The 23,556-nt window shown below is 40.5% G+C and overlaps 1 protein-coding gene across 2 annotated transcripts in view; it reads left to right on the plus strand.

Annotated features, from left to right (window-relative positions):
* TSGA10 (testis specific 10) overlaps nucleotides 1-12,187 on the plus strand; it is a 43,762-nt gene extending 31,575 nt beyond the window's left edge. The window contains exons 16-21 of one of the 2 annotated variants that reach the window (XM_063126281.1): nucleotides 1,082-1,291; nucleotides 3,894-4,096; nucleotides 4,985-5,089; nucleotides 5,910-6,044; nucleotides 8,977-9,060; nucleotides 11,194-12,187. In XM_063126281.1, the coding sequence (XP_062982351.1) occupies nucleotides 1,082-1,291; nucleotides 3,894-4,096; nucleotides 4,985-5,089; nucleotides 5,910-6,044; nucleotides 8,977-9,019 (696 nt within the window). In that variant the 3' untranslated portion in view covers nucleotides 9,020-9,060; nucleotides 11,194-12,187. The remainder of the gene's footprint in view (nucleotides 1-1,081; nucleotides 1,292-3,893; nucleotides 4,097-4,984; nucleotides 5,090-5,909; nucleotides 6,045-8,976; nucleotides 9,061-11,193) is intronic. The other variant, XM_063126282.1, reaches the window with a different exon arrangement.
* Nucleotides 12,188-23,556: the final 11,369 nt, after the last annotated feature.

The raw sequence follows: 23,556 nt of genomic DNA on the forward strand, positions 1-23,556 counted from the left end.
CGTAGTTTCTCTGTTCACTCCATTCTTTTCAGTGCAGAGATGCATAGCGCTGACCTGAGTTGTGGCAGACAATTTGCCTGAATCATATTGCTCCTTGCCCCCCAATAGATGAAGCAGTGGTTTATTGAGGTGGCATATATCCCCTTCCAACTACATGGTCAACATTGGGATGAGACAAAGCAAGAAATCCCAACAAGATATAAACAGCTGCCACTGACAACTCTGCCTTTTTTCTTCTCTCATACATTCTAGCCATTCTAGAGGCATTTTGGGATTAACCTGTGTGTGTGCATGCCATTATCTTTCTGTAAGTTCATGAATTCTAGGCATTGAACTGAGCTCAGAGTTCAGTACTCCAGTTACCAGTAAGTACCCTGAAATGGTGCTGTGTCGAATGTGGTTGATTGGAACTAGTTTTGTTTTCTATATAGCTGAAATAATTTCAGCCTTTTACTCAGAAACCTGAATTTGCAGCCAAGGAATAGCATTTTGAAAATTCGTTTTTGTATTAATTCAGATTGCATCTCAAGTTACCCTTGACTAAGAACATTCATTTATTTAGAATAAACTCAATGCAGTAATTACATATCAGCAGAGATTCTCCAATGTTCATATGGTCCCCTATCCTACAAGGGCTTCTTTGCTCATGTATATGGATGGAACTACTTCATACATTGAAACCAATGGTGCTATATATCTGAGTTTATACAAGCTGGTGCTCTCAGCATACATCTGAGTCCACATGGAACTCTGAATTGGTTTGCCTAAACCATACTAACCTTTAACAGTGTGTAGATATCCCATTGATTTAAAGGAAATTTAGGTGTATCCAGTTTTTACTTATTTATTCCCAATATAATTAGTTTATATTCTGCTTGTAATTATTTAACTCTAAATTCACTCTAGAATCTTTAAAAAGTTGTCTATTTTAAATACGTCCATATATTCAAATAAGCTTGTTTACCATTTGGTAAAACTATAACTGATCTTTTCTAAAGATAATAGGCACTTTTCAAATACATTATTTGTAGTATAAATGTTAATTGCCTTAATGTCTTTTTCTTTCTTTTTTGGGGGGCAGCATTTAGCATCAGAAAAAGCCTACAAGTCACAGATATCTACCTTAGGTAAGTCTCTTGTGAAAATGGAGGAGGAACTTCACAAAGTCCAGCTGGAGAAAGTTTCTGTACTCTCAGATTTGGCATCTACTCGAGAACTGTGCATTAAATTGGACAATAGCAAAGAATTATTAACCAGGCAACTAAACAACACAACACAAGAAGTAGGACGGGTAAGTATAATATAGGCATTTTCTAGACTGAGAAAACATTAAAGGTAGAAAACATAAACATTTTAATATTAATATTTAATATTTGAATGAAATTCTCACAGTGCAGTAACATGGCACATTTACTTTGTTAAATTTAAGAAGAGTAACTATTATTTGATAAATACCTCTGTTTGAGTGTAAGAACATACATACATATGGGTTAAGATCAGTGGAAGATAAGCCAAGAATCAGTGAGTATGATCCTGCCAATGTAAAGCACTTTTAAGTCCCATTGATTTTAGTGAGAGTGAGTTTATTTATTTATAAAAAAATTATACCGCAATCCATGTAAAATTTTAGCAGTGTAAACATGAAAACTTATATATACAAAAAAAAGTTATTCGTTAATCAACTGTTAAAAACAGCAGCAATATCTTAAGTCTAATTGGGTTTTATTGTTTATGTAAGAACTGAGCGTAAATAGTTATCTAGATGCATGAATTGCAAGACCTCAGTAGAAACAACCAACAGTGTGGCTTCTATATCTTTGGTCTAGACAAACTGGCCAATTTTGGAGTGCTTTTTGGTGGGTGAAGGAGGGAATTCTTATTTACCTGTCATAATCCATTTTTGTACACATTGTGCTAAATACCCAACAGACAATTTCTCCAGCCCCACAAGTTTCTGACGTGGTAAATGTACATCCAAAGTTGCTTGAAATAGGATTTTTAAAACAAAGAGTCAGTATTACTCGTTTATGAACAAAGATTGTGTCTGGTTCATTACTAAAAGGGAAATGTCTGACAAATGTGTGTACTTTAATTTTAAGTACACTAAATATTGCCAGGGATACAAAGAGGTTCTGTATATGCAGGTCCTACCCTCTTCTCTATGAACCGGAAGGCCCTGTGAAGAATAAAAATTCTTAACACCAGAGCATTATCCAGAGAACAAAGTAAGAACATAAGAACCATGCTGAATCAGACAATGCATCCATTTAGTCCAGCATTCTGCTCACACAGTGGACAGCCAAATGCCCACAGAAAACCCACAAGCAGGACATGAGTGCAACTGCATCCTCCTGGCCATGTTCGCAGCAACTGGTATATATACTGCCTGTGATACTGGAGTCAACATATAGCCATCATGACTAGTAGTCATTGATAGCCTTCTCCTCCAGGAATTTGTCCAATCCCCTTTTAAAGCCATCCAAATTGGTGGCCATCACTACATCTTGTGGTAGTGAGTTCAATAATTTAACTATGCGCTGTGTGAAGAAGTACTTTGTTTTATTTGTCCTGAATGTCCCACCAATCAGCTTCATAGGATGACCCCAGGTGCTAGTAGGGAAGTAATCTTTTCTTGACATATGTGGGGCCCAATCCAGTTCAGGACCAGCACATGGAGGTAGGGGAGATTTTTTGTGTGTGAAATGCCCAGGGGATTTTTGTGAACTGTCCAGAGAGCTTTGACTATTGGGCGGTATAAAAATGCATTAAATAAATAAACAATAAATTCCCCCACCCAGTTGCTTCCCACCTAACGTCACCTCCACTCTTGCATGGGGACTAAAGAGAGAAAAAAACCTTCCATTGCCACCAAAGTTTCAGCATAAGAGAATTAAGTAGGAATTAAAGGTGCTTAACTTTGGATGAACCATGTTCTATGCATTTATTTTCACCTGTTAGACTAGATTTTTGTCCTGTCATTAGAGAACAGTATTATAAATGTTCTTGACAAAGTGGGAGGTACAGTTCTGGGGGTGTCTTTACGGTGGCGAATTGACGCTGCCAGCCCTCAACACCCCCGTAGGTGCGCCCCTTCATGTTGTCCTCAGGAGTTAGCAGGGGTTTACACTGGAGGAGGAGTGAATGTGCACCACAGCTTGGTGCACTCACTTTAGGTTTTTTTAAAAAACAACAACACTGTTTTTCTTGTATTTCACAGGCTCAAGGGTGCAGTGAGACAGAGGCTCACTGGATCTCCCCCTCCCCTCTGTTCGCACCCCGCTTTACTTTTTTTTAAATCCATTTGTCTGTATTGCACAGGTGCATGGGTCAGGAAGGATTGCTGGATCACCCTCTCCCTGCGCCCCATGCCTCACTTTAGTTGTTTTTTTAAAACTATCTTTATTGTGAAGCTTCTTGGGTCCAGGGAGGCAGACGCTTCCTGGACCACCCCCTACCCCCTGTCCTGGCAGTGGTGTCCAATCAGGGGTCGCCATTGGCTGGGACACACCTAAGCTGCAACACCAGAACAAGGTGACAGACCGCAAATGCGCGTCTGAGCCATGCTCACAGGAAAAAGTCGGGGTAAGTGCCTGACTTTTTTTTATAGCGGAGCTTAGGGGAAATGCTCTTGGATGGCTCCGCAATGGCAGCTGTGTCATATAAATGACCTGCTGCCACTGCAGATCTACTCCAGGGCTTTCCCCTCGTCAAGATGTACCCCTTGACTGCTACATGGGAAGAAGTTGAATATTTGACATCTGGACAGATGATATGGGCAAGAAGAGGGATGATGATGTTTAGATTACATCTCGAAATCTAATCCATCACTTTCTATTATAGTGCACATTGCACATTAGAGAAAATGAAAAAAAAAGTAATTGTTTGGCTTTTAGCTGCAGAATGAATGGGAATCTTCTCACTCAGAAATAGAACTCCTCAGAAAACAACTCACTAATGAAAGAATCTCAATGAAGAACCTGGAAACGTTGTTAGCATCCAACCGAGAAAAGGAATTTCAATCTCAGATGATAAACCAAGAAAAGGATTCTGAAATTCATCTTCTTAAAGAGCAGCTTTCTCTGGCTGAAAACAAAATGTGAGTAGGTAACTGGAAGAAACAGCACTAGATTACCAGGTCTGAAATTGCTATATTGAGAGCATGGTAGGCAGCTAATTGAGAATCAGTTGAAAAACAGGAAGGCTGGACATTTGGAAAAAAGTATTGTGGAGATAAGAGGGTGCAAGCTATTAAAAACTGGCTTCCTAAACTCCAGTCATGCAAAAAGTATTTTCTTTGGCCCTTTACCTGGGATGTGGGTGGAGAGTAACGTGTGTGCGAGAGAGAGGGAGACTGGGTTTGCACAATACGCTAACCCATTCTCAGTGCTTGAGTGTGGGTTGTTGTTGAACTTTGGGCTGTTTGTTGAACTGTAGGTTAGCGTGTTGTCTGAACCCATGACATTTTCCACAGGGTGGTTGTTAACTATGCAATGTGACTTATTTTTCTCAAACAAGCCGCCTTGAGAACATGGTTTGTTGTTGGGTCGTTCAGCGTCATTAATAAGCCACACTGCATGGTAGCAAACCACCTTGTGGAAAATGTTCTGGGTCCAGTTAACCCACAGTTCAACAACAACCCACACTAATTTAGCATGCTGTGTGAACAGTCTGGGAGTGTCTGACTAATACATAGGCACAAAAGGTATTACAAACAAACAAAATGTCCACATTTTTATCTATTTGTACATAGTTGTGATGCATTTTTGTTCACTGTAGCTTAGAAACTTAAACAGTGAAGGTATTCAATACTTTTTGGCATAACAGGAATATCTTAGAATTGCTTTTGGTTTTTAGTTGCTCCTCTAGTTTCTTGTTTATATTGAATATATTGGAAACTGCACTTGATAAACAAATCCAATTGTTTATTTTATTATATTCGCATAGTTAATCCGTTCTGTTCAAGTGATAACGTTATCTTTTTTAGTGCTATCCATAGTCGAGATTTTACACAGCTCAAAAATACAATAACTCAACTGGAATCCGAATTAGATATCACCAAAAGACAGTTGGGCACAGAACGCTTTGAAAGGCAAGTGTGTAATCAAATTTTTAATCCTTTAAATTTCTTATTTCCAATTAAATAACATGCAGTTAAACTGGTAGAAAGTTGCTGGGCTATATGCTTAGGAGCATCCTGTATCTAATGGAATAAGGCAGCAATTCAAAGTACATTAGAGGCCAGTTCTCTAAGCGAGAACTATGTGTTTTCAGTACATTGGTTATTTATTTGTGGTGGTGGTGGTGGTGTGTGTGTTCCTAATAGAAGAGGTTTCTTAACTTCCCATCCATAAATGGAACAGAGTTCAAGTTCATTGAAAGGGTTTTTTCCCATCTCTTCTTTCCCTCTGCAAATCTGCTCTTGGGGGTTGGGAGACTTTGGGAATGGTGTGGAATTGTTTCCTGGCAGGGATCAGCCCAGAAGAAGACAAGACCTGAGAGGAAGACCCTATTGGTGGCCCTAAAACCTATGAAGTTCATGGGGAGTTGGTAGATACCAACACTCTGCACCAGATCACTGTCCAGGAAGATACCCCCTTGAGGAGGCCACAGGTTACGCCTTGACTAATCTTAGCCACACCCTACTCTCAACCCACCAGGAGTAGAGGCAGTGCCATGTTCAAGTAGAAGCCCAAAATCAAGTATAATGTAGTATAACATAGCTTCCTATATTCCTAATCTCATATGCAAATTATCCACTGATCTTTCTCCTGGCTTTGAAAGGAGCCTGTAGAAAATTCCCCTTCCATTCCCCACCCAATCAGTGAGGTGGTCTATCTGAAGAAAAATCTTGGTGGGAATCTTCACTAGTTTGAAATACCCCCTATAAGTAATTTACACTTTTGTTTTAGGGAACGTGCTGTCCAAGAACTTCGCCGCCAGAGTCTTACAGCTTCATACCACTTAACATCTACAATAAGGTCATCATCACCAGAACGTTCCCGGAACTGGTCCCCTGACAGGTCCCTGGACAGATCTCTGGAAGGGTGAGAACATCACATTGCTCATGATGAAAAACATGCCTCCTTTCCATAATTACTATCCCTGTGGCCATATGAACAAGATGCCCATAAAATGGGAACATAGCCTTGAGGTGAGGTGGGAGCGTTCCTGCACAAAGAAAAGAAGTTTGGGTTGTTAGCTTGCTCTGAATTTGGAGAATATATCCTTGTTTTGTCAAGCTCTGCACTGTCATCAGTTATGCTTCCAGACAGTAATTGCTACTCTTTGTGGGTCATCTCTATATGTCCACATTCATTCTTGACCCTTTCCTTGATTAAGCATGAGTGTCCTTTCCCCTTTCCTTAGTGCAAGATGTGTTGGTGATTAAGCATGCAAATAGGCCTGATATGAGGTGGGGAGTGGTGTAAAGGTTGTTGATGTTATAAATGCATAGATGCCTCCCTACAGTAGAGAAAAGCCATGCTCTCCCCCTATGTAGTTCTTATGGGCAGAGGCATTTGCAGTATTTTTTGTGAAACATTGCAGGTTCCCCAAACAGTCTACTACTCCCCCTCCCTCTCAGTTTTTTGACAGTATCTCTCCCGTCCACATCAACTAATGACCTCAAGAGAAGAAGTCAGACAGACAGACTCGCAGATGTGGGTGACGTTATTACAGAAGATGCCCTAGGAGATAATATCTGTATCAAATGTCTTTCTTTGGGGATGCAGCATTATATATTTGAATAAAACAGTGTTCATGCAATCTAAAAAGCAAATGATATCATCCTTCATTTTTCACTAATAAGTCTCTCCACAAATGTAATTCTGGTGCAAATGAACCCAAGCTTCCCACTACTTCATATTCCCTTACAGGTTTTTTTTCCTAGCCATGGCGTGTTACAGTAGTGTTTCTTTCCCTGACAAATCAGTTTAACCCAGCTTCCCTAACATCTCTACTCAAATTTCAAATATCTGGATTGTTGTTTTTGGATTACTTCATTTGACAAACCAACACACATGGTGGTCTCATGCAAGCTGAAAAACTGGTTATGTGAAGTTAAGCAATACATACTGAATATAGCAAGAATAAGGGCTTAATATCCATTGCAGTTGCAACTTTTTGAGCAGTTGTGAGTGGTGGCCTGTGCATTGAGCAGGGGGTTGGACTCGATGGCCTTGTAGGCCCCTTCCAACTCTGCTATTCTATGATTCTATGATTCTATGAAATCCTCAATTTAATTTGGCTGTCATTTTTTTAATTGCTAACATACAGAGTAATTCTGTGAATTGGCTCTAAGACAATACTTGATTTCCAAAAAGAGGGATCCAGTTCTTGAAGTTGTCCTTTCTAAAAATTAGTGATTCTCCATGGACTTCTGCTGTTTTAGTTTTCTGTATGATCATATTGTTTTCATTTCAATAGCTTTTGTTTTTATTGTAAACCACTCTGGAATAATTTTTGGTGAAGGGCAATATATAAATGGTACAAATAAGATTTTCTCTGAAGTCCATGAATTCTGTTTTATCTGTTTCAGTCCTCCCAAATATATTACAAAGTGTTTGTAATTCAAGGAAATTAATCCATCAATTAATTCATGTTCCTGGCTCCAGGTTTTTGAGGTCCCTTGGGGCAGACACCCTCAGTGGGCCTCCTCAGTGAGTCTACTTTTTCACCAGCATTATCATCAGCTGTTCTTTTCTCCTTATCCTCTTTCTCATCATTAGTTCCATTTACTTGCTTGACAGGCAGAGAGGAAGTAGGCAGTGGCATCTACTGCTACTCCTTCTCCCCACCACTGTTGTAGGAGCAGAGACAGGTGAACAAGCAGGTTGCAATAGTGAAGAGGAGGAACAACTCCAGGGGGCTCTGGTTAGTGGGCCCCTGCTAGGGTATGGACCCTCAGCAGGTGTCCAACCATGCCTACCTTTGACACCAGCCTTGCCCCCAGTGGAGTCTTCATGTATCATATTTGCATTTCAGTCCTAAAGACGTGCAAACAATAAGGCTCTGTGAGTTCTTTGAGACTTACTTCCATGCTTAGGATTCCAGTCTTGCTGCTTCTGCACTAAATAGACTATAGTATCAGCTAATATTTTGAAGACTGAAAGCACAAAAGCAACTGCTTTATTTGTTTGTTTATTACATTTCTATATCGGCCAATAGCCAAAGCTCTCTGGGTGGTCATCTGAAATTAACAAATCTCCCAGAATTACTGTCTAGGCCCATTAAATAGCTGCCCCATATTTAATCAGGTAATAGATGCTTGGGCCTGATTTTGTGTTGCATAGAAGCATTCCAGTTTCTATGTACATTTAAATCCATCCATTAAGGAAACTGGAACTCTAGAACAGGGATGGCAGAATTCAAGCTTGCAAGATCTGTTTTTTTACTAGAACGTTCAGGCCTACCAACCAGAGCCAGGCACAAAATAGTGGCTCAGGGGAACAGAGTCAATTATCTACTGTAGCCTATGAACCATTCACTAGGATATATGCAAATTTACATGCGAGTTTCCAGAGATCAGGGATTCTAAGACAACACTTTAAAAGCTACCAGCGGAGCTGAACAAAAATCTAGACAAAAGCAACTAATTAGTACTCCTATCTTACAGATGAGGAAAACTTAAGCTGAAAGAAAAGTAATTAGCACAAGGCCAACTCTGGCAAAGCCATCTTTTTTTTCCTTTTCTTTTTTTGGCAATTTTACTTGCTCTCGAGACTGAAACCCTTTGCGCTCTACTGCAAATCACCCAAAGATCTATCAGTAGATCCCAATCTATCTTATCCCTGCCCCTACTATAAAAGATCCTTGAGACTTGATTTTGAGAGAGATATTGAGAATTTAGAGTTGTCTTTGACTTAAGTGGAGATTTTTTCAGTACTTTTGAAATGTTAGGGGTTAACAAAATTTCTGTTAATATATTTTCATATGAGGTGAATATATTTAAATAAGACCAGAATTATCTTCTCATAGAAGATTCAGCAAGATGCCTCCACTGCCCTCACCTGATACCTAGCCTGTAATTCCAGAAGAAAAATAACACATGCATACCATATGGTAAGAGTAAACATACCATCTGATTGGAGTTAGTTCTCTTTAATATACAATACTTGGGTTAACAACTCTCTGATATAGCATACCTAGTCAGGAGGAGGAGTTACAAAGAACTGCAGCAAAATGTCTGCCATTTTAGAATTTGTATAAGCTAGGCAAACATAAAGTAGCATGAGGTAAGTCATTCAATACATGTCAGGACCATAATGTCATAATCCTTGTGTTCACCCTGTTCACATATTAAGTGGGGGGGATGGAGAGGTGGGAATGTTTTAGTTAACCGTTAAAGATTCATGTAAAGGTCCATTTTCATGTAGGAATGGAGCAACTTCCCTATGAGGGAAGGTTACAAGAGCTAGGATTGTTTAGCTTGGAAAAAAGGAAGCCAAGGGGAGACATGATGGAGGTGTACAAAATTATGCATAGTGTGGAGAATGTGGATAGGGATATGTTTTTCTCCCTCTTCCATAATAGAACACGGGGTCATCCCATGAAGCTGATTGGTGGGAGATTCAGGACAGATAAAAGAAAGTACTTCTTCACACATAGTTAAACTATGGAACATAGTTAAACTATGGAATTCACTACTGCAAGATGTGGTGATGGCCACCAATTTGGATGGCTTTAAAAGGGGATTGGACAAATTCCTGGAGGAGAAGGCTATCAGCGGCTACTAGTCCTGATGGTTATGTACTGCCTCCAGTATCCGAGGCAGTAAGTTTATATACACCAGTTGCTGGGCACCATGGGTGGAAGAGTGCTGTTGCACCCTGTCCTGCTTGTGAGTCCTTTGTCAGCTGGTTGGCCACTGTGTGAACAGAGTGCTAGACTAGATGGACCATTGGTCTGATCCAGCATGGCTCTTCTTATGTTCTCACGACCTTACTCTCACACCTTATCTCTCTTCCCCTCCCCCCCCCAGTTTCCCCACCCACTTTTCAGTGCTCTTGGCTGCGTTACTGAAAGTGAACAGAAATAGAGAAGTGTCTGGAAGTCAGATTTCTGGAAACATACCCTTTTTGCTGTTGGACAGACCCCCTCCCACTTTATTATGCAAGTAGAGCAGATATGTAAAAAGAAACATGTGCCATCCACTGTCTACAAAATCTCAGCTATTCATCATTGAAAACAAACTGGTTTTGTCCACAAGGGGGCAAAAGAGAATGGCTGGGTTCAGACAATATGATAACCCACACTCAACCCTTGAGTGTAGGTTATATGTTGTCTGAACCCAACCATTGTTGTTGAAATCTGGGCTGCTGTTGAAACGTGCGTTACTGTGTTGACTGAACCCAACCACACTAACAAACCATGCTTTATTAACCACAAACAACCCATGAAGAGAACCTATGTTTTGTTGTTCGGTTGTGAACTGCAGGTTGTTTGTGGTTAACAACTCATGGTTTTAATCACGTCTGGGTTCTTACAACATGATAACCCACTTTTCAAAACAACCCATAGTTCAAAGACAAACCGCCAGTTGTCAAACCACCTTTGATTGTGGATTATTGTGTTGTGTCTACCCAGTCAATGGATGTATTTATTCATTCATAATAATTGGTCTGGATCCAAGTGAGCTTCCTGTGATGAAGGAACTTCCTCCATATCCAACCTATTGTTTTGTGTACTATGGATGGAGAGGAGTGCAGAATGGGTTAATTTATACTCTTGTTGAAGAACAATGTTTGTATTAGAGTGGTGAAGGAAGAGAATTGAGCCTGACATTTCATTGATTAAAAATGAAGAGAATTATAAAATATTGATAGTGGAAGATAATTGTTCTTCTGCCTGAATACCCTTTCCTAACTTTACCCTGGATCTTCTTCATATCGATTTGGATTTGGGAGGGTTTTTTGTAAGAGGTTATTTTGATGATGTGTGAAGGATCATGCCTAGAGAACTGTCTTGGCCTAATGTTCTTATGAGATCGTTAAAACAAATGAAAAAGTGAGCAGTGAAAAGAGAGGACAGGCTTGAGGGCATGATTTTTAGCATAATATCTCAAAAAACTATTTATTGAGGGCCTCATAATTAAAGCCAAGGAAAGAGACTTGTACATACCAGTTGATTTGCGGTGAGGACGGGATTGCCATCCATGAATAAACCAGTTAAAATACTATTTTCCCTTTCTTATAGGGATTCTCTTTCGAAGGACTTTTAATTGAAGAAGATTTTGGAAAAATCTGTCATCTATTATAGAAATGCAGGTGCCAAACTGAATTCAGGGTTTATTTTTTAAAAAAATACTTTAATCCAATTAATGATGGATAATATTCAGAGTACTTATTAATTGAAGGAGCACACACACACACACACACACACATTTATTTGGCCACTTCAATAAAAGAAGTTTTGATATATTGTTTTATACAACTAATATTTATTATTAAAATAATATCCTGAAAGGAAAAGTGAACATGACTGTAACCGCACACTATCAGAAAACCTATGAAATGAAGCTATCATTGGAAAGAGGAAAATGGAAAAGAATTAAAATGGTTTAACTTTATTTTTTCATTAATTTGTTGTAACTTGGTTCCATTTTTGTTAAGTTTTATGGCATTTTCACTTGAGAGGAAGATAGACACATTGATGATGAAGAAGGATATTGAATATTAATTTTGAATAAAAATCTGATGTTAAAATGATTGGCTTGGATCCTAACTCCCTTTTTTGGAACAGAACAATGTTCATATTTACTGAATGAGGCTTCCCCACCTCACCCTTCCCTCTACAGTCCCCCGGGCACTCAAAACATCTGTTCCTGGTTGTTGCGGGATCCTTGGGAATGGTGTGGGGTATGGTGAGGGAGTCTACAAATGGAAGGAGAAGTAGTGAAAATCACAGGCACCTCTTACATGAACAGAAGAGTTAACTTGGGATCCAATTCAAGTATCAAAAACCAATTTGATTTGTAAGTCAATAAAGCAACAGTCTTATCTATGGAAATAACAGCATTGGCTACTATTTAACGTAGAGCGTCATCACACAGGTGATAATCACATTTCCTTACCATTGCTTTTCCACCCACGCATTTGTCCCTCATTACATTCTATTTTGCCCAGAGGGGAAAGAGGAAGTAAACAAAGACCACATGGTTCACTCAGAGGCCATTTTAATTGTGCCGCTTTTCATGGAAATAGCGGCATATTCTGTGTTTTTTTTAAAAAAAAATCAGATTAAAAGGGGACTATTTTGTGATGGAAAAATGAGCAGAAGGAGCGGGAGGCACATGGGAGGCAGACAACGTCATTTAAAGGATGCGTGCACATCCATAAGTGGGCAGTAGTGGGCGTGCAATAAAATGCTTGTCTGATGAACCTCATAGATACATCAATTACCAGCAGTAATGATCCACTGGTTCTGTAGCTGTATAAGCCATACTAAGCACTATGGGGAGGTGGGGAGGGAAGGGGCAGCAAGTCTTCCAGGCTGTTAATTGAAGCTTCAGCTGGTACAAAACAGGGCAGCCCGTTTACTAACAGGGACTGGCTGGCGAGATCACATTACGCCAGTCCTTTTACAACTTCATTGGCTGCCAGTCCAGGTCCGGGCCCGATTCAAAGTGCTGGTATTGACATTTAAAGCCCTAAACGGTTTGGGGCCAGGTTATTTGAAGGAACGCCTCCTCCCATATGTACCTACCCAGACCTTAAGATCATCTACAGGGGCCCTTCTCCGTGAGCCCCTGCCAAAGGAAGTGAGGCAGGTGGCTACTAGGAGGAGGGCTTTCTCCGCTGTGGCACCCCGGTTGTGGAATGAGCTCCCCAGAGAGGTCCGCCTGGCGCCTACACTGTACTCCTTTCGTCGCCAGCTGAAGACCTTTTTATTCACTCAGTATTTTAACACTTAATTTTAACTTAAAATTATACTGTTTTAACTCTGTATTTTAACCTTATATCAATTTTGCTGCGTGGTTTTATCCTGATTGTGCTTTTTATATTGTATTTTGTATTTGTATTTTTAACTTGTTGGTTGTTTTATGATGGTTTTAATTTTTGTGAACCGCCCAGAGAGCTTCGGCTATTGGGCAGTATAAAAATGTAATAAATAAATAAATAAATGCATAATGTATTTTAGTTATGAATAGTGTCTAAGAAAATGTTTTTGCAGTGTCCATTAAAATTACATTTATAACTGATAAACATCTGGTTTGAACATAATTTTCAAGTCTCATGTTGACCGGAACACAAAATCAAATCATGTACTTTTCATATTTGAGTAAAGTTCAAGCATTGCAGATGTGATTATGCGGCTTCGAAATAGTAATTAATAATTTGATATTTGTTTACTACTATACACTATTTTTTTTTATTACAGTGAGATTTAAGTCCCTTTTCAATGTATCTATACTTTAAATAAAGTTTATCAGTGGACCTTTCTTTTGTTTTTTATGATAATTTCATATCATTGTATCTTCTCTGAGATGAAGGCAAGAAAAATGATTAAGTCCTTCTCATTATTCTTTCAGTGCTCAAAAGTTTGTAGTATTGTTTGCCCTCTTCTTCTGTAATACCTAGATTACTTTAAAAAGAAAGAAAGGGGTTGCTCTCAGGCTAATCAGAACAAAACCAACAAATCATGTTTAGTGCCTCTTCCTGCTTCTGAAACCTATCATTGTGGTGAACACATTACTATGAAAACATTTTCATACTAAATAGAATTATTACTTCAATTAATATTACAATGAAAATTTTCTGACATGAAAAAATATCAAAATTAGCCTTTAAGCAGTAGTATAAATGAGGACTAGGGCTTCAAGGCTTGTGTTCTTGATGGTGAGCTGTACCATCGGTTTCAACAGGACAATGTCCATACATAAGAATATGGAAGATCAGATTATTTACACTGGATTGGATATTGGCTTTGTCATACTTAGAGCACTGAAATCAGTGGGACAAATTAGTGACGACTAAAGAGGGGGAAATGAACAGCTATACTTACTCTTACAAGAAATGCAGAGACACGCTTAGACAGAAAATTTACTATAGTTCCCAGCGTGTCTGGCTGGGGAATGTTGGGAGTTGTAGGAATATTTTCTATCTAAACATCTACATGATTTTGCCCAAAGTCCACAACTTTTTAAAAGTGCAGTTTGGGGGAATTCCCCATGGTGGCTGCAAGTTGAAAGCTACGTTGCATAACCAACACAGTACCATTGCGCAGCCAACTCAGGATAAATAGAGTGTATAGACCGACCCTTGCTGGTTTTTACTGAAGAATGTAGTTATACTAGTCTGAAACAATTATGAGTAGACTCATTGGGCCTGTTCAGACAACACACTTAGCCATGATTAGGTTGCTAACCCTTTTGCAGCAAATGGTTAGTGAGCATGTTGAATCCATGGTTGTTAGCAGAACTTGGGCTACAGGTCACTGAAGCTGGAGCTAAGGGGTTAACATGTACCTGAACAAGGTGGGATGGGATTGCTGGGATGCTTGTTTTTCCCTTTCCTGTCTCCTTCCTCTACTTCCTTCTTGTTGTTCCCTGCCTCATGTGTTGCTAACCACATGTCTGAACTGAGCCATCCTACCCTAGGATGGAAAGTTACTTATTCCTAAACTAAAGTGTCTTTCAAACCACCGCTGGAGTGTTTCTTTTGTCGACATGCATGGCTACTCACAAGGAGCTGATTCGGATGACAATAGTTATGTAGCCACCATGGTTAGGAATAGGTTAGGAATAACCACTATGGCCTTAGCCAGACTTAAGATTTATCCTGGGGTCATCCCTGTTCATGTAAATGACACACAGGATATCCTGGGAGCAGGCAGGGACGACCATGGGATAAACCTTAGGTCTAGCTAAGGCCTAAATTATATTTCACACAACCTGCTAAGCCATAATGTTTAGCTCAAAATGCTTAAACCAACGTGGCTTAGTGTGTCACCTGAACAAGGCCAATGAATCAATGGAGTCCTATAACTGCTACTATTAGAATACACTGTTTAGTAGCTAAAGCTTTCCAGAACTGATTACTTAGTTGGGAGTATAAAGGTGATCCAAGGGTAAACTCTATAGTCTTGTTTACACAATTCTGTGGGCGTGATTAACATACTGCAGAAAAGTTTGTTCTTTGCCATATGTTTTAGCTAAGAAAACAGTGGATGTATTGGGCACCTGCATCTTGTGCTCTCAAAAGTTAATGTTCAGAAATACTTCAATTATTCTATAACCTAAACCTGTTGTGTTCAGATTGTAAGCCTTCACTTCAGTGGAACTGCTACAGCCAACCAGAAAGAGAAGAAAGTAGTGATCTGGCAGAAAGGAATGAGACTATCCATCAACACTAAAATATTGTAAAATGCATACTGATGATAGTTTGGATCCAGGTTTAGGAATGTACAGTGGTGCAGCTAGGGCTGGACCATGGGGCCAAAGTCCAGGCCCCTGGAGTCCAGCACACACACACACACAAATGACTGCCCAAAGAAGAGCAAATGATGAGTCAATGGCAAACAGGAAAACATAGGGACCTAGGCCAGTATGGACATGCCAAATTTTTCTAGGGCTGATGCTACTCACCACAGCATCCTTTGTCATTATTTTTTAAAGCATTTTATAGTCAATGAGCAGTCAGCTGAGCATGTACATGGTTACAGATACTAATGTTATTTTATTTTAAATATGTTTTCCTTTTCTACAACGAAATGGTGCTTATTCCCATGTAAATATTTCTTAATGGTAGCAGAAGCAAACTACATTTTATTCCCATAGTCATAATGATGCTGTGATTTACATGTGTTTAAAATGCAAAACTTCACCTGGTCACAGTACTATCCTTTTTTAAATTGGGGTTACCAAACAGTTTCTCTCTCTCTTATGTATCAGGAATGTAGAAGCCATTAGAAACCACGAATGGCAATAGGTTATGTGTTTTGCAACTTGAAGTAATACTACACATGGTCATCTAAAGCAGGAGTAGGCCAAAGGTAGATCTCCAGATGTTTTAGTCTTCAACTTCCAAAAGCCTCTGTCACCATGACCAATGGACAGAAGTCCAAAACATCTGGAGATTTACTTTCTGCCCATCCCTGTTCTAAAACACCACCACCATTAAATCCAAGATCAAAAATTGCCTAGCTGCACCATGGACTTGGCAGAGGGCAAACATCCGTACAGTAGCCCATCTTCCTGAAGATCCTACTCAGAGAGAGGTCATAGAATCACAGTAGAGTTGGAAGGGTCCTACAAGGCCATCTAGTCCAGGCCCCCTGGTTGTGGTATGGATGGGAAAGCAAACCCAACCCACACCCCAAAATCATGGAAGCACCTTCCATCCCTCAGTTTGAGCAGGGACCTCCAAGCTCCCTTCCAATTCTATGAGAACCTTCGTGTTCCTCTCATGGGGTAGTAGAGGCATTAGCTCAGCAGAGTACAGTCTTTTGATACAAGGTCCTAGCTCCAGTATTTGCCCTCTCTCAAGTGAAAAGACATTCGGGTAATAGGACCTCCATCGTTTTATAAATACACAAGCTGGCTCGTCAAGATGGTAAAGTATATATTTGAATTCCCGAAGAATAGCCGTGGGGCACTCATGCAGAATAGCAAATAAGTGTATTATGCCACACTAGTAGCAAGTTTATTGTGCTAGGTAACAAACGTTCACGCCACAAACTTTTTAGCTTCTTAGAGGTGCCAGGGGACTTTTGTGGGCGTCATTGCCCCCATCTTTACTTACCCTTGAGCTAAAAACTGGCAGACTAGCTTCAAGGAAACACCTGTTGAGCGACTGTTTAGGGGAAGAGCTTCATGCTCTTACACAGGCTTGTACCATATTCTGCTTTATGGAAAGGGTTTGTATCCAATTTTAGGTTAAAGTCCCATTGATTTCCAGGGGTCTACTCTAAGTAGGCCTAACATTGTACCCAACCCAAAACTAGCCGATGAAATCTTCCCGAGAAACATTCAGGCCCAAGGCCCGCTTTTACAACGAGCCTCCGCACAACGCCGGAGTCGCCTTGAGTTCAGCGAGGCTTACTCCCAGTACAGCGGCGGGCACAGGTTTGTAGCCTTAGTTGCTTTCTAGGCGCTTTTCTGCCATTGGTCGCAGCAGCAAGTGAGGCAGGAGGGTCCCAGGACAGGCGAGGCTGCGTAAAGCAAGCCTCTGACGGGCACCTTTCCGCCGGGCAAAGGCTCAAAACTCGCAGAGCAAGTACTAATGGGCCGCTCCTTGGGCGACTCCCGCGTTCCCTCCCTCCAGTTTCCCCTGGCAGCGCCTGGGGTAGCGCGCTCCGCCTCCTGCCTCAAGGTGCCTGGAGGAGCAGTCTTCCCGCCTCCAACTACGACCGGTTCCTCTACTCGCTGCCCTGGGGACCCCCTTGCCGTCGCCGGCGTGTGACCAGCGACAAGGTGAGTGTCTAAGCGGCCCTCGAGGGGCTGACGTTAAAAGGGGGGCCGGGGAAGAGAGGTCGTAAAAGCATTCCCTGGCGTTGCAGCGCACCTGGCTGGAGGGTACTAGTTTCCGTTCAGCGCCACAGCTAGCAGGCCGGCTTTTTGCCACCTGGCTGTGGCTTTACAGCTCGTTGACTTCCTCTTGGGCAACCCAATCCCCTGCGTGTTTATCCTGAGGTAAATTCCATTTAGTTCAATAGGGTTTACTTTTCAGGCAGTTGTCCAGACGCGCGCTTTGCTGCAGCGGCACTTCTATTAACAGGAAGCGGTGGACAGTGAAACGACATCCCCGTGGAATCGTCCTCTGAGGAAATCCACTTCCTCATCATTTCAGAAATGTTGTGTGTGTGTGTGTGTGTGAGAGAGAGAGAGAGAGAGAGAGAGAGGTTTTATTGACATCCTGTAACCCAGATTAGTTATCCTGGAACCACCCTTTGGTGGTTCCAGGATAACTACCACCATCAGGATGGTTTCCCACCCCCACCCCCACCCCCACCTCCAACACGTTTATGTGTGAAATAGGGATTCTCTTCTGATCTCTATTAATCACTGTGTCAATGCAGCCAAGCTCCATTTACATGGAAGATCATAAGTTTTCACTCCGGGTTAATTAAACTGAAAACATTATCAACATCATAATAATTAACCTGGATTATTGTAACTCCAGCAAAAGCACATGTAAAACATGAATAAAAATGAAGTGTTTTACCACATGTTGATTGTCAATCTATTAAGAGGAAACTAATCTGCACAAAATGTGCAATCCTACACATGTCTTCTCAGAAGTATAACCTATTGAATTCCCTTGGTGGGTCTTACTCCCAGGTATGTGTGTATAGGATTGCAGTTTAAGTGAGCTGAAGTATTCCAGGAGTGGCAGTTATTATGGACTAATGCATTTTCATTTTATATTTTTATATACTGCCTTTAAGGGCTATTCAGCTTTCTGAGAAAATATGATACGGTTAGATTGCCCTAACCAAATTTTTCCTACAATTCATTGGGTTGCAAACTGCTTTGTTTTTTGACCTTCCAATTAGTTTGCATCCTATGCAAATTCTAGATTGGAACTCTCAATCAGCAGTTTCTACAGGGCAAAGATTAGCTTAGGAGGAAAAAAATACTTGACATTCTTACATGCACTTGCCTTCTAACTTTGTAATCATTGAAAGAAAGACTGCACAATATATTTGTGGTCTCATCATTAGGAAGAGAGCAAAATAGGAATTTGGCTTCCTTTTATTGTTGGCAAATTAATTTGTCTGGGTTATATCCAATGGTGTCCCTCTACCAGTGGAACAGATACCACTGGTGGGTAGAATTTCTCCTCCCACTGCATACTCTTGTTTGCACCCTAAATCTGCTCCAGAGGGTTGCCCCCCCCTTTAGAACAGATATAGGGGGCTGGGAGAAGTGCAAGGGAAAATTCCATTGCACAAATGGAAGTCCCATAACATTGGATTTAGCTCTCTGCATTTAAAACAGAATTCTTCAGAATTCTGGCATATTAGGAATGAGCAAGAGTGCTGGTAGACATTGCCTAATTGCTCTCACTTGGCTCCTCCTGCCAGTGGGAACAACTAAACAAACCCCAAACCTCTGTTTGTGGTTTGTTCAGCAATATGTCCAAACTTGGATCCCTGGCTTGTTGGTTGCTTAACAAGCCAGCATCTGAAGTCAAAAACAAACCCGGTCTTCAGCTTTCAGTGGGCTAGGAGAGTAGCAAATCAGGAATCCTGACTCATGCTTAACAATAAACAAATCACAAATGGAGGTTTCCTTATTTGTTTAGCTGCTTTGTTCATTCAGCTCTTTTCTTACATACACTAGAGCTAACTCCCCCCCCCCCCCAGTTTAAACTGAAAAATATGAAATAAAAATTGGATTATTCACACCTGAACTTATCTTGGTCCTGTAACATAATTTACAAAGAGATTTCCTTGGCATTTATTATATGGGACCAAGCTAAAAATGACTTCCCCATAAATAATAAGTTATGACAGATGCCATTTATTGAATAGTAAGGGAAAACAACCTCATGCTAAAGTGGTTCTTGGAATCTGGGAGAAAATGACTGGGAATGAGTCACTCCCTATTTTCACATGGTTTGTTCTATGGTTTATCTGAGAATTGCACTTGCTTGATGTTTTAGAAACAGGTCATTGTGTTAGAAGCGCACAGCATGACAATTTTTGTGCTCTTACAAGGACCAAATGACACATTAATTTTTAAACAGAAATACAGCAAAATATAATTGTGTTCTTCATTATGAATGTTATGTACACGTTTCAGTGATTAGGTTTTCCCATAACAATGGCTAGATTTCTCCTTAGCCATTGTGGCAACAATTATTTGGGAAAGAACCAGGCCTCCACTGTTGTATTTATTGCCAGGAAACCCAACTATTTAAATGTGTATATACCATTAATAACATAAAATACCCTTCATGTTATCTTACCATTTAAACTTTGGTACTTTTTGTACCTGGGTTTAAAATGTATAGTTGGAAAAGGCCCATAAGCATTCAATACTGAGCACATGATCAAAGCCACCTGATTACATGAACTTGTATATTGTTTGTTATCTCTTTGAAATCACTGGTAGCTGTATGTCATGCTGGGTATTCTTTTAAGTCCCTGAACCTTATTTTAGAAATTACAGTATTCCAGAGTACTTAATAGGGTGGAGACATAAATACCTGCAGGTTTCTGTTTTTCTCTAGAAGGCAAAGGAATGAGAATTAAGCAATGCTTCCTTCGTGCTTTATTGCCGCCTAATTTTAGAAAGGATGTTGGGCCTTTGGCATGCTAAAGTTCTTGGCATAGACATTGCAGGAATCTTAGGATAAAGCTTAGGGAACCTTCTGAAGAAAATCTGATCCATCATCTCTCTCTTAGAAAATGGCTTATGAGCTAAATTTGAATATTTCCTCGCTTTTACTGAGAATGTAAGAACTGTGCTGGGTTACACTAAAGGCCTATCTCAGTCTTACCCAACCTGGTACCCTCCAGATGTTCTGGACTTCAACTCCCATCAGTTCCAGCCAGTGTGGCCAATAGTAAGAGATTATGGGAGTTGTAGCCCAATACACCTGGAGGGCACCAGGTTGGTGAAAGCTGGCCTATCTAGTCCAGTTTTCTGTTTCCATAATGGCCAATGAGACCTATGGAAAGCTCTCAAGCAGGATGAGAGTGGAATAGTAGCTTCCCATTTATGTTCTCCAGTAACAGCTTTTGATACTGGAGGCAATGACTAGTAGCCATTGATAGCCTTATCCTCCATGAATATGGAGGGTCCTATTACACACACACACACACACTTTTAAAGCCTCCCAAAGTTTGTTGCTTCTTTTATTTATTTATTTTATTATTATTATTAATTGCATTTTTATATCGCCCAACAGCCGAAGCTCCTTTGAAGTATTTAAATGCAATCAGTGAAACAAGGTAGTCCCTGTCAGCAGATTTATAATCTAAGAAACACAATGAAAAGGGGATGGGAAGGGAAGAGGAAAAAATAATTAGTCTTTCAGTAGGAATAGTGCAGAGGCCCTGCTTCCTCTCCCATCTTCCTCTGTACAACCTGCTGGCACAGCTGGTGGTGACAGTTTAGGGTGGAGGAGCCTTCATAGGGGAGTTGATGGCTATTGCTACATCTTGTGGTAGTTAGTTCCACAGCTTAACTATGCACTATGAACTCCCTGAGGGTCAGGGTATAAGATTAAGGGCACAATCCTGTTGATTGCACCCTTGGCAAATGGCAAGCCCAGAACCTGGAGGCATCCAATCATCCAATGCAGGGAATCATAGAATCATAGAATAGTAGAGTTGGAAGGGGCCTATAAGGCCATTGAGGCAAATATTGCAAGAGGGGCTTTTTAGTCTATCTAGCAAGGGTGCTTCAGAAGGGGAGGCTGGACAAGGCTCAGGATAACTCATAACCTGGCCTCTCTGGTCTCCCATCCACCAGAACATCCCCTTTTTCTTTTCTGAGGTCATTTTTCTGACCTCAGAGAGCAGTCGGCATGGTTCTTTCTGTGTCAGCTGAAATGGGGTGGGTGGGGTGGCTCAGATTTCAAATTTGCCCTTGCAAGGTAGGAATACTGTCTCTGACCTCAGAAGGGAGACTTCGAAAAATCCTATGATCCCTAGAATGCTTGTCCAGGGACCATAGAATTGCTCCCTAAGACATGATATTCATCCATACTAACACTTTTAGGTATGGTTGATTCAGTCCCTGATGTTTGATTTGTTTATTTTGTTCTGTTCTTTCCTGGTTTATGGATTGCAAAACTAGGCACTTCACATAGTTAATGTTTCAGGGTAATAACATTACACTACAGGTTCAATCCTCCACAGACAGAAAAATATTCTACAATTCCCAGTGTACCACAGGCAGATTTATTGCTTGTGTCCTGCTTGTTTGTTCCTGGTCTACAGCTGGTTGACCACTATGTGAACAGACTGCTGGACTAGATGGTGTGATCCAGCATGGCTCTTCTTATATTCTTATGCTCCTATGACTTTAGAACAAAAGAAATTCCTATGTTGGTTAGGGAGCATCAGGTGTTTTGGATATGAGAAAACATTGATAATACTAACAGCAGGTACTTGGCACTGCAAGCACAAAACATTCCTTTAACATTTGTACTTTCAGCAGTTTTTAAATAATCTAACTAGTCCCTTCACATATTAGCAAAAGTAAAATAAAAGCTACAGACTATATACAAATGTTTCCAAGGAGTTCTGCAATGTTATCATAGCAAACTCCTGAAAAGGAAGGTTACCCATATAGACCAGTTAAGTCTTTGCCTCCATCTTGCCTTCTGTCCTCATCTTTTCATGTTGAAATTTGGAAGATGTGCAATGTCAAAACCAAGGAGAAACTGCTTCAGTGTGGGGCACTTGGGTTTAACAGGCTGTGTGTTGCTGTTGATCTAACACTTACAAAGTGCCTAATTTTTTTCTAATCACTGTACAGATGTTCAAATATAAGTTGATACCTGCTGACAGGCTCATAATCTAATAGGTATATAGTACAAAAGGAATAGGGGAGGGAAGAGGAAAGCAAGCATTGGAGCATCTGCACCTTCAGTGACTGAAAGAAGGCACTAGGTTGGTCTCCTCTTTGCCACCGTGCTCTTCCTGTGAAGCAGGGATGAAGCCTCCTGGCTGTCCTTGGTCTCAAGCCTGGTGACAAAAGCTTGAGGCCAGAGTGTGCCTCCCTCCAGCTCTGCAGACCCAGGGTGACTGACAGAATGGATGTTGTTGCAGCAGAATGGATATTGTCTACCTTTGACTAAGACAAAATAAAAAATATTGGTTGTATCTAATGTTAGTCTAACATCCGTTTCATTTAAATGGGTCTACTTTAAGTAGGACTAGCATTGGATGCACCCCTATATGACTGGAGCAATTCATATTTATTCCAGATCATGGTTCAGACATATCAAAGAGAATGGTGTGATGTGAACCATGTCAGCCTCTGGTGTGACTCAGGGAAGCAGCAACAACAAAGAAGTGAAATATTAAGGGCGTTCTCATTGCCTTCAACAGTGTCAATCAACACAACAAGAGGAACTGAAACATCATCTTCCTCTTCAGAAACATGGGCCATTGAGATGCAGGACACCTTCCCATTTCTTGCCTGGCTTTGATATAAAAGCCAGGTGGGAGAAGACAGGAAGGCAGTTACTCTAGGATGTTGCCATTCTTTGTGAGAAATGCTTCTGCATGTAATAGAATGTGTGCATTCTTGGGAGTTAAAAGCAAATTTAAGGATATTTTCATACATGAGGTTTAAATTGACTTGTTCCATAAGTCTATAATGTAAATGAAATTTACATTAATTAATGCATTAATTAATGTATTAATTTTGCATTAATTTGATTTCTCTGCTGGGTTCAATCCTGAATTAGTAGTATTCACAAATGGAACAAAATACTAGAGAAACTAGTTCCTCCAGTTCCTTTAACTTCTTAGTGGCTTGGTCATACATAACACTCATGTCATTCTTTCCCCACCCCCAGGAGTCTACTTCTGAGGAGGAAGCTTACCTGAGTTAAAGCGTTCTTCTCCTCCCAAGAACGATCCAGTGGCATTGTC

The sequence above is a fragment of the Elgaria multicarinata genome, chromosome 5 (genome assembly GCF_023053635.1).
Source record: "Elgaria multicarinata webbii isolate HBS135686 ecotype San Diego chromosome 5, rElgMul1.1.pri, whole genome shotgun sequence".
NCBI classification, from domain to species: Eukaryota; Metazoa; Chordata; class Lepidosauria; order Squamata; family Anguidae; genus Elgaria; species Elgaria multicarinata.